Below are 14,646 nucleotides of genomic sequence, written 5' to 3' on the forward strand. Positions count from 1 at the left end.
TAGGTATGGGCCTGGTTAACTGCCTTAAAACTTGAGTTTACTTATTTATTCCTGACTTGCATTCATGTGGCTTAAGTCTCCATAATTTCTTCTGTCTTTCTATAAATTACACAAACCTGCAAACTCTGGCACTAACTCATGGCAAACATTATTATAGAATTAGTTATTTTGGCTACTTTTACTAATAAGGATTTTTCACTGCTCCTATAGCTATAGTAGAATCTTGCCCTCATTGTCTTGCCATATTTTTGGAAATCCCTTGCAAATAATTGCTATCAAGTAAGGCCAAATACATTGAAGCTGTATATAACTAGAGAGAATGCATATATATATGTTGCTTTCCCCTTTATCTTCTAATTTTTGAGAACCCATTTTATTTAATTAAATCTTTACTCAGTCTTTCAGAAGAAAAAGTATTGTTATCATCACAGAGACAAGAAAGCAGAAATAGGTTAAGGACTTTATCAAGGTCAAATAGCAAGGGTATAACAGTAGCAAGAGTTTGAAAGAATCTGGGATTGAGTCAACCAGGAAAATTATTAAATGAAATAAAATGTAATAAAATTTAAACTTAGCTGAAGTCATAAGGCAGCTCCTTGTGCATTTTTCTTAGAAAATTGATTAAAAAATAACTTGGTAATATTAGCTCCTCTTCTCAAGGATGAATTAGGAATAGTCATGTTATGGTGTCCTTTAAACTCAAAAGATATCCTCACCGTAAAAACTTAATTCTAGCTCCTATGAACTACTACGTAATAAGAATGGCAGGCTAGGCTATGACTAGTCTTGATGTACTGATGGCCTGGGTTTAAAATCTCGTGGATTTGATGATTTAGACCATGATCACCAGCTACTTTCTTTCTGCAGAAGAAATTATTTCTTTACATTCCATTAAAAATTTTATTGAGCTTCTTTTGGACCTTCATTATTATAGTCTATTTCTTCTGTTGTTCTTTCAATGTCATTAAAATCTTATAGTCTTTAACTCTTTATTGCAACTGCTAGCCTAGCATGGACTACTAATGAAGCATCTGCAGACCGCATACTCAGGAACAATCTGAAATAAGAGGGCCTATTTCTCTGATTTAGAGTAGAGGGAACTTATTTTATAAATATTCTGCTAACTTCCTTATTCCATCGAAAGATATCTGTGAATGTTTTCAATAAAATTAATTTATTGACAAAACAAATGTGATTAAAATTTTATTTATTCATTGAAGTGGACTTTTTTCACTTGGGTTTTGCTAGTAATTTTACAATGAACAGTATATTTCCTTTTGAATTATATTAATTAATGATTGCTTATAAGAGATCTAAATAAAGCTTCTTTATATGATGTCATCCTTTCTTAGAATTATACAACTTTACTGTAATTCAAATATCTAAGAACTAATTAAGCATAGTTTTTCCCCCAAATGATACATTGCCCTTTCATTTAAGAGATATAAATTCTAATATACTTTTTTTTGGCTGTTTCAATTTCACTGAACACCTTTAAGTATCTTCAAAGCTATAGAAGAAAGGAATTTTCTATGATTCTATATTTATTCTTTTGATATAATTACTTTCGTGTGATGAGAGGGAAATAAAATATGCAGGGCTAGTTGCTCTATGCTTAGGGAACTTTGATGCAAAGGTCAAAAACTGGTGGAAATTATTATTGTCTTTGCACATATGTAAAGATCAATATTTAAGAGATTGAGAAACTCGAGTTCATATATTGTGTGATGGACAGAACCAGGGTTTGAACTAACAGCCTGCATGGCTCCACATATTGGGCTCTTCAGCCAATATATTTAACACCTTCAAACTCATTCCAAGTAAATAGGAAAACAGTTTCTGGCTCAGGAGGAGAGTTCTGGCTCTTTCTAAAGGAGGATAATGACAGCCAAAAATTAGAAAATTAATGTGATGCAAGAAGAAGGCACATTGCAAGTAGTAATCCAGTTAAGTTATGTTCATCAGTCATAGGCTTTGAAGATGTGATAGCAATTACTTTTGTTGAAAGACTCTGGCTGTAAGAAGTGTAGATGAAGCAGATAAGTAAATAAGATTATGCATCAGTAGCATTAAAATTCCTAAAATCACAAGGCAAAAGTATAATTGGGCTGTTTTGCACGTTTGTGGAAATAAATAAGAATGAGAAATATTTGTGGAGCAGGTCACACCCACTTTGAAGGTATATAAAAGTCCAGGGCAAATAGTGATGTTCATTCTCCAGAAGGTCCCTTCATTATTAAGCCAAATCTTCAAGCCCTGACACAATGAGCTACTACTACGGCAACTACTGTGGTGGCCTTGGCTATGGCCTTGGTGGTTTTGGTAGCCTGGGCTATGGTTATGGTTCGGGCTATGGTCTTGGAGGCTTTGGTGGTTATGGCTGTGGGTACTTTCGTCCCACTTTCTATAGAAGATATTGGTCATCTGGATTTTACTAAAAATATTGTCCATTGCATAAAAGATCACAAATTTTCTATTATTTTTGTCAAATAGTTCTTTTGATTTTTGTCATTATGATCTTTGACATATTTGAGAGACTGCCAAAGCCATTGAAGAAGACATCTAACATTAATCTCTGGATCAGTGGGAAACTATTTTCTTGATCAAGAATTTCATCTCTCAAGCTGGATAGCCTCATTCAATGTGCATTGACATGCACATTCCTTCTTTATTTCTTATGTGATACTTCTGGATATATTTCAAAATAAACTTAACTCATAAAATATAAAACCTTACTGCATTTATTTTGGTCTAAATGAAAATTTAATTATAACATTGACATTTATCAATCACATCTCATTGAAAACATGTGCCTATAGTATTATTTCATCCTTAAAAATAATACTCATAAAGGATTGCCTGGGTGGCTCAGCTGGTTAAGCATCTGCTTTCTGCTCTGGTCATGATCCTGGGGTCTTGGAATGGGGCCCTAGATTGGGCTCCTTGCTCAGCAGGGAGTCTACTTCTCCCTCTCTCCTGCCACTCCACCCTCTCATATTCTCTCTTTCCCTCAAATGAGTTAAGAAAATCTTTAAAAAATAATAATAGTACTCATAGAATTTTAGCCAGCAACTCTTATTTCACATGGTGCTCCCTTCTTTCTTTCTTTCTTTCTCATCACACTCTTTTTTTGGGGGAAGGGGGGGCACTCTTGAGATTGCCTTATAAACATCAAAATTTAGGTTAAATAAATTGCTGTGGGGATCCCTGGGTGGCGCAGCGGTTTGGCGCCTGCCTTTGGCCCGGGGCGCGATCCTGGAGACCCGGGATTGAATCCCACGTCGGGCTCCCGGTGCATGGAGCCTGCTTCTCCCTCTGCCTATGTCTCTGCTTCTCTCTCTCTCACTGTGTGCCTATCATAAATAAATAAAATTTTAAAAAAAATTAATAAATTGCTGCTCCAGATAAATTTAGATAAATCTAACTAGATAAATTTAGACTTTCCTAACTCTAAATTATTATTCTGATTAATATATAAAATTTAAGTTTAATATAATATCTATTCTGATCTTTGTATAAATTTGAACATTAAATGAAGTGCTATTTATGGAAGAGAATCTTCCTTTGGGCATATGAATGTTGTTACTTCATAGGCTTTGCAAAATGCAGGGGCTCACTGCTTGTTGCTGTCTCCATTGTGACCCTATACTGATGCTTCCCTAGAAGTCAAAAGCAAGGGCACAGGTTGTTTGTCCCCCAGCTTCTGCTTTTATAAGAAGGTAGGGAATGTGAGAGTTTTTATCTCTGTTCACACCTTCTTGGTTATTTTAATATTGCTGTATATAATACTTAGCTTTTCAGACTCTATCGTTTACCTTTCTTCTTGTTTAAGTAAATGGATATTGATTTCAAGTTAATGTTTCAACTGCTTTTCCAAACTCAGATTGAGTAATGATATGTGTTCTTCATTTAAATTTTGAAAAAGTTTTTGTAAAGATTTATTTATTTATTCTAGAGAGAGAGAGAGGAAGAGAGAGGGTGAGCAGGGAATGTGTGGAGGGGCAGAGGAAGAGAGAAACGTGAGGCAGACTCCCCACTGACACAGGGGAGGAGTGCCAGACACAGGGCTCTATCCTGGGACCCGGAGAACATAACCTGAGCCAAAATCAAGAGTTGGCCACTTAACCAACGAGGCCACCTAGGCACCCCAATTTTGAAAAAGATTTTATGCAGGCTTTCTCTTTGCCTCCTTAACTCAGACATGAGACTCATTACTAACTTAAAACTCATGTATTGTCTTAGACTTCAGAAATTCATTCTTTGATCTTATACGATATAATCCCTGATACAATTCTTAATTAAGTGAATTTCAATGGTCTTGATGGTTCTCAAGTGATTTTCAGTGGTATTGATAATAATGTGTTCAAGAACTATAATGCATATCAGTAAAAACTGATACATATCAACTTATCTACCTATGCAGATATATATCAGTATATATTAATGTAATATACATCATATTATATAAATCAATATATCATATAGTTTGTACTATTTATTCTTGATAATGGTGATACTAGAGATAATACAAAGATAATTCTCATGGATTACATCCAGAATCAGCATTTTTCAACCTTTCATGCTGCAGATTTTTAGTGCCCTAAAATGAATCCAGGGGCCTTATCCACTCAATAAGGAAATACATGATACAACAATTCAACTGGAACTGATTACTTTTCAGAGTCCTACATATTTACTACACAGAGATGTGTAGTGAAACATTTATAGATGCAATGATATGTTAGCAAGTACTTGCCTCGAAATAATACAATATGGAATAAGCAGGTGGAGGTGTGCGTTAGCACAATTTACCATCTGTTGATATTGTTTAAAATAAGTAATGAGGATTTATTATATTGCCCCTTCAGTTATATATGTGTTTAAAATGTCATAGTTAAAAGTTTAGAATAAACTAAATGTTTCATTTTGTGGAAAGGAAAATATTCACACTATAGAAACTAAAGAACATGCAAAGGTGGATATGGCTTGCCAAAAATATTAAACAAGTTAGTTAACTATATAACAAAAATGATAACTTCATATTAATTGCTATGGAAAAGGAAAACACATGTTACCCATAGAACAGTAAAGACAGGGCAGCCCTGGTGGCTCAGCAGTTTAGCACCGCCTTCAGCCCAGGGCCAGATTCTGGAGACCCGGGATCGAGTCCCATGTCAGGCTCCCTACATGAAGCCTGCTTCTCCCTCTGCCTGTGTCTCTGCCTCTCTCTCTCTCTCTCTGTCTCTGTCTCTCATGAATAAATAAATAAAATATTTTTTAAAAAAGAACAATAAAGACTACAGTTTAAGAGTTGGTTTTGGGGGCTTCTTGGTAGCTCAGTTGATCAAGCATTCAACTCTTGATTTTGGTTCAGGTCATGATCTCAGGGTTGTGAGAGCCAGCCTCCTTTCTGGCTCTACACCTAGTATGAAGTGGGCTTGGGTTCTTTCCCTCTGCCCCTCTCTCCACTCATAAGCACACTCTCTCTCCTTCTCACATAAATAAACACATCTTAAAAAAAAAAAGAGTTGGTTTTGGGCTACCAAAATATAGCTTATGAATATGGCTTATTGACCCCTTCAGATGAAAAGGGGTCCATGTTTTTTACTTCATACCATGTTACATTTTTTTTTCTTTTTTTTTTTTTTCATACCATGTTACATTTTAAAGAGTATCATAGCACATAAATAAATTGGGCTTAAGCACAAAAGATTGGAAATCCGATAAATACTGATGTAGTTACTGTGGTACATGCCACGGAATGCCCAACTCAGATTCTGTGCCTTGGTTTGGAAGTCTGAATGAGAAGAGTTTAAAGAGATACATTTTAAAGATGTCAAGTAGACTGATAGTACATGTGATGAGGAAATGGAAGACAAGGTATGTGCATGTCCATTTTCAAGGACTGAATGGTGCCGCTACTACTGGAACTGGAAGATAAAAGTAGGCACACATTTGAATAGAAATTAATGGAAGTTTATCTTAGACTATTCACATTTAGGTTTGACTGTCAAACAAGCTTATTTTATAGCATGTATATATGACTGGTACTCTTAAATTATTTGGGGCTATATATAGGATTCAGTATCACAACCAAGAAACAAAGGTTTGCCTTTGCCCTACTGTAGAAACATTTTAATTTTGGAGTCAAAATAACTTTCCAATGCTGGTTTCAACAACAAAATACTAAATTTTCATTTTGTTTTTTTTTCCCTTTATTTTTACATTGATCCCCTACCGTGAAAAATTAATTTTGTTGAATCCTATTTTTATGTGTTTCCATAATTTTTCCTTCAAATTTATGTAAATTCCAGGTAGTTAACACAAAATGCAATATTAATTTCAGGCGTAGAATTTAGTGATTTATCACTTACATACAATGCCTGGTGCTCATCACAGCAAGTACCCTCCTTAATACTTACCATCTGTTTAACACATCCCAATGCCCACCTCCCCTCCGGTAACCTTCAGTTCTCTATAGTTAAGATTCTCTTTTTAACATGTTTCTTTTTTATTTTTTTTAAGATTTATATATTTATTTATTATTTATTTATTTATTTACTTATTTATTTATTATTTATTTATTTGTTTATTTATGAGGTACACACAGAGAGAGAGGCAGAGACACAGGAGGAAGGAGAAGCAGGCTCGATTGTGGGACTCGATTCCGGGATTCCAGGATCGTGCCCTGGGCCAAAGGCAGGTGCTAAACCACTGAGCCACCCAGGGATCCCCTTTCTTAAGTGTTTCCTAAGATTCATCTCACCCAAGTGATTGTCAACCATGTGGATGTCCAAGCATTGAACTTCAACTTCAATGTTAAAACACATGCATCTTAAGTAAAAGCAAAGAAATCTTCGGAGAAATCTGAAGATTTTCTGAAAATAAGCCTGATGCTGCTTATTTTCATTGTAAAGCTAATCAGATTGGTTTCACATATTGTCTTTGAATAGGAACGAAAACAAATAAAATAATATCTAGAGTTTCTTTTAAGTTTTCCTTTTATCCACAAAAATCACACAGGTACTACTGATTTTTCATCATGTATCTTATGTCTACTACTTTTTCTAAAAAAAAACGATATATTTATTTTAAAAAGAGAGAGAGGACAGAGAATGAGAGCATGAGAGAGAGCAGAGGGAGGGGCAGAGGGAAAGGGAGAAAAAAACAAGCAGACTCTTTCCCCGCTGAGCACAGAGCCTGCCATGGAGCTCCATATCCTGACTGTGAAATCAGGACACTGAAATCACAACCTGAGCCAAGACCAAGAGTCAAATGTTTAACTAACTGCACCACCCATGTACTCTTTGTGTCTACTACTTTTTTTTGTGTCTAATACTTTTATTGCAACTTAATTTCAGGCTTTACCATCCTAAAGTGGGATTTCTGCTTTCAAGAATTTTATATATAATTCACAATTCACAGGATATGCGTTGCCTAAACAATCACTTGACTCTTCTTAATTGCCCTGATAAAAACATAGAATGTAATTTATAGTTCACCCTGATTCTAACCTAATTTATTTGCCAGGGGTCAGCTATGCTTAAATTCCATGCTAAGATCATAGTGTTTTGCTCATTGCAGACAAACCTTGCTTGGCTTTTGTCTCCAATTATTTGCTGAAACCATTGTTCCTTGAAAGAATCTGCACCTGTCTTTTCAGTTTGTTGTGTTTTTATCCAGAGTTCTAGATTTACATCTTTTCCTGATTTATTTTGTGGGACAATCCAGCCATCACAATAGTAGCTAATGCCTCTAAATCACGCTTAAAATCAGCTACTCTTCATTTTGCTCTTCCCTAAATTGCCATCTTGTGTTTATACAAAATCACATATATGCATATTTACACACTCAAATGCAACACATAGAATACATCTACATCCATATTTTTTAGTACAATCATATGGTGAGGTTTTCTTGGTCATGGAGTAATCCTTTGTATATTTACTATCAACCATCCCCCTACCCTGAAGCCCTTCAACTAATAATAAATAGCCCTTCCAATAATAAAAAGTCAATTGAACTTTGTTTTGTTGATGGAATATCAAAGTTTTTTCATAATCCTTTCCCTTTGAGACTTGAAATTTGGTATTTCTTCATGTAAATATCTACTATGACTTCTATAAAATAATATTATATATTTCAATTGGTGTTTCAGGAAAATACAAATTTTAAAAGTTCACAGATATTCACCATGTATACTTTCACAAGATATTATTTTAGGTCTCAAGGATATAAATATTGAATCTTTGAACTCAAAGAGTTTATAATGGTTACAAAATGGAAAACTTGCTTTTCAAGGTGGCAAAGTCAAATGAATAACACATAGAAGGGTCGAAGGGGGCCAGTAGGTATTTATGGGCTAAAATTATTGAGGAACACTACCAGGAAAAACCTCATGATGAGTAAAATGTTCTGAGGCAAAGCATAGAGAAAGAAAACCAGTTGAGGTTTTAAGAAACAATTTGAGAGTATTCATCTTGTTAGAACGGATGTTTGACATAAGCTTTTAGGAGAAAGGGTGTTGAAAAATTAGCCTTTGGTGGTGTTTTGACAAGATTTGAATATTATCTCCAAAATAAAAGTACTTAGAAAATTCTCCCAAAAATACGCAAAGAGGAAAAGATAAGCACTTATTTATGTTTTCACATAAACATGTTTTTATATAAAATTGTTCTGGTACTGTCAAAGTAAGCATTTTCATTAAGATTTTTTCCCCTATAATCATTACATTAACTTATTGAATTTCAGAGAAAAAATATTGAGAAAATACTGTGTTTAATGAAAACCCAGTCTAAGACAAAGTGAACGAGACATAATTTGACAATGATTAAAAAACTCAGTCTATGAGCAAAGGAAAAAGAGAGAGAGAAACTAAGAAATAGACTCTTTACAGAGAACAAATGGGCAGTTATGAGGGTGGGGGGTAGGTAGGTAAAACAGGGGATGGGGACTGAGGGGTGTACTTGTTGTGATGAGCACCCGGTATTGTATGGAAGTGTGGAATCACTATATTGTATACCTGCAACTAATATTATACTCTATGTTAACTATACTGGAATTAAAATAAAATAAAATAAAATAAAATAAAATAAAATAAAATAAAATAAAATAAGTTATCATGACAGAAAAAAACAAACAACCCAACCTATGTGAAATAGGAATCTAAATACTAAGACTTTGATGTGAAAATATGTGTAAATGTTAGCTTTGAAGTTAGGAAAATAATTATATTTTACTAAAACTGGTTCTAAGAAATTAAAATTTCAAAGGAAAAATTTTTGTGTATCTTTGAAACTATCTTTAGTAAGAAAGGTATGGCTTAATGACACTGTTTGTCATGATTCATCTCATTTCTGAAGATAAGCCTTATAGATAATTGTTCCTTTTACCATACAGTATATTATTATATTAGCTCTTTTTGTAATAAAATTTGTTAGAAAATATGACCATAAGTAAATGTTCTATTGTATGACATAGGAAATATATAGCATCATCACTTAAAAAAATGCATTTGAACTGGTGCAAAAAATGCATATTGGGAGAAGAGAATCAAATGACACTCTCATGAGCATAAAGAACAGATATAGTGTCTATGAGGTAATGGAAAAATGGTCATTTGAGGAAAAGTACTGAGTTCTTAAAAAGAATACAGTTTTCAGGGAATTCTGATTAGTGAAATCCATAGTAACATGGCCTAGTTGGAGTGTGTGCATATATGTGCATGATTTTCAGATTCAAAACAATAAAACAGGGCAAATAAACACACCAATACTTTTGTTTGGTAAGAACAAATATTTTGCAGGTATCTTTGTTAAATTTACATATTAGTTAATGGACAATAATTTATATGATCTACATATATATGTGTTTTATTTTATTTTATTTTATTTAAAGTTTTATTTATTTATTCATGATAGACAGAGAGAAAGAGAGAGAGAGGCAGAGACACAAGCAGAGAGAGAAGCAGGCTCCATGCCGGGAGCCTGACGTGGGACTCGATCTCAGGACTCCAGGATCGAGCCCTGGGCCAAAGGCAGGCGCCAAACCGCTGAGCCACCCAGGGATCCCTACATATATGTATTTTAATAAAAAACATTTTTCACTGTGTATTTTATTTCTGGTCGGTATAACTATTTATTTCCTGCTTATTACTGAATATCATTTTATTATACTGAGAAAGGGTATTAAAATTATTTGATGCCATATCAAATATGCTAGTTATACCACTCTTAGTTTTCAAAGGTAAGATGTCATTATGGAAAAACGTTATTTACTTGTTTATGATTGCTATCTAAATATTCATTTTATTCACTAACAAACATCTCAAAATTTGCCTTTAGAAGCTGAGGAGAGCATGCATCATTGGAATCATGGTCACCTTCCAAAACTGGAGTTGAATAAAATACTTATTTATCACTAGATAGCCAAATCTCTGAAGGTGACTCTGGTACCTTCCATTGCAAAATATAGATTTTTTTGGAAAACATATTTTTGTTTTTATTCTCAAATACTTTTCTCTCCAAAATTATTGAATAGATATAAAATGCAACAGACTTATGCATATGTATTAGTACACATAAGAGGATTTTATTCATTTTTTTAAAAAGCGAAAAGCAAATTTTGGTCATAATGTTCTTTATGTTTGGCAGGAAGTCAATTTTTATCAGCTTACATTCACTCAAAAGTTATCTTTATATGATGGATACAAAATAACACAGAACAAAAACTTGTAGCTTGGTAATGTTTCCATTTTTCTTCAGTGAAGAACATGAACACTATTTACCACTATCCATCTTATATCCATCCTTTCCTGGCCATTCCCCTCTACAGTTTCTAATTTCAGTTCTTACCAAAATCTACCAAGATTATTGCCAAATTATCTAACTCTTCTCCTTACACTTCATTTATCCTCACATCATCTAACTTGCACCAATACAAGTATTTCTAAAATTTCACATTTTTTTTCATAGTATTTCCCTGGACAAAAATTCCATTAACAACAAATTCTCCAACCCCAAATCTTAACTCTTCCTTTTGTCCCATTTTATTTAAATTTCCCCCAACTTTATGAAATATAACTGACATATAACAATGTGTAAGTTTAAGATGTACAAGATGCTGATATAATATACTGTCTATGGTGGAACGATGACCACAATAGGTTTGTTAACACTTGCATCACCTTGTATAATTACCTTGAGTGTTTGCATGTGTGTATGTGGGTATGTGTGGTGAGAACATTTAAGATCTACTCTCGTAGCAACTTTCAAGTATAAATACAGTACTGTTAACTACAGACATCTTGTACAGTAGGTCCCCAGAACTTATTAATCTTATAACAGGAAGTTTAAGGTCCTTAACCAACATCTCCCCATTTCCCCAAGCCTGAAGCCCCTGGTAACCACTATTCTACTTTCTACTATGATTGCACATACAGATGAGATCATTATTTGCCTTTCTCTGCCTACTCCCTTCTTGTACGGGAACCTGTTTACCTCCCAGATTTAATAGTGTTTATATCAGCTTTGCTTCTAGTCTTGCCTCAGACCATTAGCTAAAGTCATTGCCTCCTTCTGGTTTCTCCCTTTGATGTTTTATTGAATCTTTTACATCCTTCTTATCCAGTGTGTCCCACGTTCTATAATGAGTGAATCTAGCCCATGGAAATCGTAAGCTCTTTCAAACTGCTTTTTTTTTTTTTTTTTTTTTTTATATATATTTTTTTTTAATTTTTTTATTTATTTATGATAGTCATACAGAGAGAAAGAGAGAGAGGCAGAGACACAGGCAGAGGGAGAAGCAGGCTCCATGCACCGGGAGCCTGATGTGGGATTCGATCCCGGGTCTCCAGGATCGCGCCCTGGGCCAAAGGCAGGCGCCAAACCACTGCGCCACCCAGGGATCCCTCAAACTGCTTTTGAAATAGGAGTCTCTATCTGCATTTTTCCATACTCACTCCTGTGACTCAATCTGTACCCTACTCAACCTCCTCCCTGCGTATAGTCTAAAATATTCAGAAAACCATGGGCACCCCAGACACACATATTTTAAGACCAGAGCTAAAGAGCAGGCTTTCTACAACCATGAGCAGCCATTTATATCTTTCTCATTGGTTGTCTACTTTTTCCAAAGCAGAGTGAAATAGCTTTCATATTTCAGGTATTCAGTACAACCTATCGTTAATTGAATGAATCTTCATTTCACTTGTAATCCTTTCTGTGAATAACCCATAATGTAAAGTCTTTTATCCTATAAATAACTGCTCTATTTTCTAGTAAATAAATGTTTAGAACCTCCTGTTTTAGCTCTGATATCGCAAGAGCCTGGAATTTGTTCATCCTGGTCCTTACAACAATTAAAAGCTGGACAAACCAAAACTCAACAGCTTTTCTAGAATCTAACAGAGAACTGAGTTTGCAGGACAAACCACCCCTAAAATTCAGAAGAATGAGAGAATCGAGTTTCAGCTAAGATCTGCTTAGTAACAGAAGAAGTCATAAGTATAAATACTTGTGATTTTGATAAATTGCTGAAGGCTAAGTATGGGTTAGTGTAAAAGTATGAAATTCCTAGGGGCTTCAGTCTCAGGGGGCCCTCACCCTTATGGACTTTATCTATAGGAACTCCAAAGGGGTCTCACTGTAAACACTTGAGATACTCTCTTTTCTCTGATTGAGGGAGAGGTAGAGTAATCCTTGTGAAATACACCCAGAGCCTTCCCATAAATGTAGAGATCTAGAAAGGGCAACAGATGACCAAAGCCTTGCGCTAAAGCTCTGAGGGAAGGGCATTCCTCTTATCCAACCCTGGGTAGCTTTCCTACCTCACAAAAGGTAGGGCTGATAAATTAAGCTTGTGTTAAATTTCTGTTTTTCAAATCTCATGAAAAATGTTTCTTTCAACCCTAAGTAACCTAGAACTATACAGGGAGGGAATGTCTTGAAAACTCATCTCAGCTCATCTAAATTGTTGCAATAAAATCGGACAGAAGAGGCAGTTTCATAAGAAAGATAGTGTGAGGGATTGAATTACATCCCCTAAAAAGAAACCTTGAAGTCTTAACCTCTGGTATCTGTATATGTGAATTTATTTGGAGATAGGGTCTTTGCAGACATAATCAAGTTAAGGTGAGGTCATACTGGATTAGGAATTAGAATCAGGAATTAGATTATAATTCATTGTCTGTTTGCTCATAAAAGGACAGAAATTTAGACACACACACCGAATGATGGCCACGTGATGATTTAGGCAGAGATAACGTGATGTAGCAGCAAAACAAGAAATGCCAGAATTGTCAGTACCATGAACACCTAGGCAGAGGCAAGGAATCAGCCTCCCTTAGAACCTTCATAGGGAGCATGGCATTGCCAAAATATTAATTTTGGACCTCTAACCTCCAGAACTGTGAGAACATAAATTTCTCTTGTTTTAAGACATCTAATTTGTAGTAATTTTTTGTAGCATCCTAAGAAACTAATACGGGAAGTATTATATATATTGTTAATTGTATATCCCCTCCTATAGAGTTTGCCTTTAGAAGTTAAAGAGATTGAAATGTGATCATACAGAAAACAAAAAGGACTGGAAAATATTTTCCACTCTTTTTTTTCTGAATAAGCTGTCTTTACTCTTCGAATTAATTTGGATTAATTTCAATCATTCATAATTATTTAATACTCAGTACCCTGGTTTATTAAACATCAGGGAGAAGAAGAGACAGAAAATACAATACTTAAAATAGACAAAAATTTAATGTTAGGAAACATGAAGATCTCTGGCAATGACAAAGATTTCAGAAAATGCCAGAAATAGTCTATGTATTGCAAGGGAGCCTAATAATTATATTTTAACTTTAGAAATATGTGTAATTTTAAGCTCTGATGAACGGATAATGAAAACCAAAAATTTTCAAAGGAAAAATAAAGCATTCCATGCGTTTTTGAAGCTACCTTTAAGAAAGGTTTGGCTTAGTATAACACTGTTTTCCACCAAAGATGGATTTTAAAAGGGAATGAAGCTCATGTGTTGTGGTTTACCACACCCACATTGAGGGAGTATAAAAGTCCAGGTACAGGTGGTGATATTCATTCTCAAGAAACTCACCTTCAACATCAAACCAAATCCTTAGGTACTGACACAATGAGCTACTACTACGGCAACTACTGTGGTGGCCTTGGCTATGGCCTTGGTGGCTTTGGTGGCCTGGGCTATGGCTATGGTTCCATCTATGGCCTTGGAGGCTATGGTTATGGCTGTGGCTGCTTTCGTCCTTTCTATAGAAGATACTGGTCCTCTGGATTTTACTGAAAACATTGTCCATCTGCAATAATCTATTTCCCTGATCCAGAATTCAGCACCCAGGTTGTCTATCTTCACTCCTGCTGTATTATTGACATGTAGCTTCCTTCTTCAGCTCTTCTGTGATATTTCTGGGCATATTTTCCAATAAACTTTATACACTTTTAAAATCTTGTTTCATTTATATTTGTCTACCTAAATGCATTTGTTATTCATAGCTTTGGCATATTTGAGCAATATGTTTCTTTGAAACATATCCTCTCCATACACATTTACTTTCTTAGAGCTGATCTTATTAACTGTTAGCCAGAAACTCCTATACATATCTCATATGATGACTTGCTT

At 34.7% G+C, this 14,646-nt stretch overlaps 1 protein-coding gene across 1 annotated transcript; it reads left to right on the plus strand.

Annotated features, from left to right (window-relative positions):
• The first annotated feature begins 2,264 nt into the window (after positions 1-2,264).
• LOC121479342 (keratin-associated protein 19-4-like) lies at positions 2,265-14,310 on the plus strand. The gene is made up of 2 exons (XM_041734896.1): positions 2,265-2,386; positions 13,998-14,310. Exons 1-2 carry the CDS (start codon positions 2,265-2,267, stop codon positions 14,308-14,310), a joined length of 435 nt encoding a protein of 144 aa, XP_041590830.1.
• The last annotated feature ends 336 nt before the right edge of the window (positions 14,311-14,646 follow it).

Source organism: Vulpes lagopus, chromosome 20 (assembly GCF_018345385.1).
Source record: "Vulpes lagopus strain Blue_001 chromosome 20, ASM1834538v1, whole genome shotgun sequence".
Lineage (NCBI taxonomy): Eukaryota > Metazoa > Chordata > Mammalia > Carnivora > Canidae > Vulpes > Vulpes lagopus.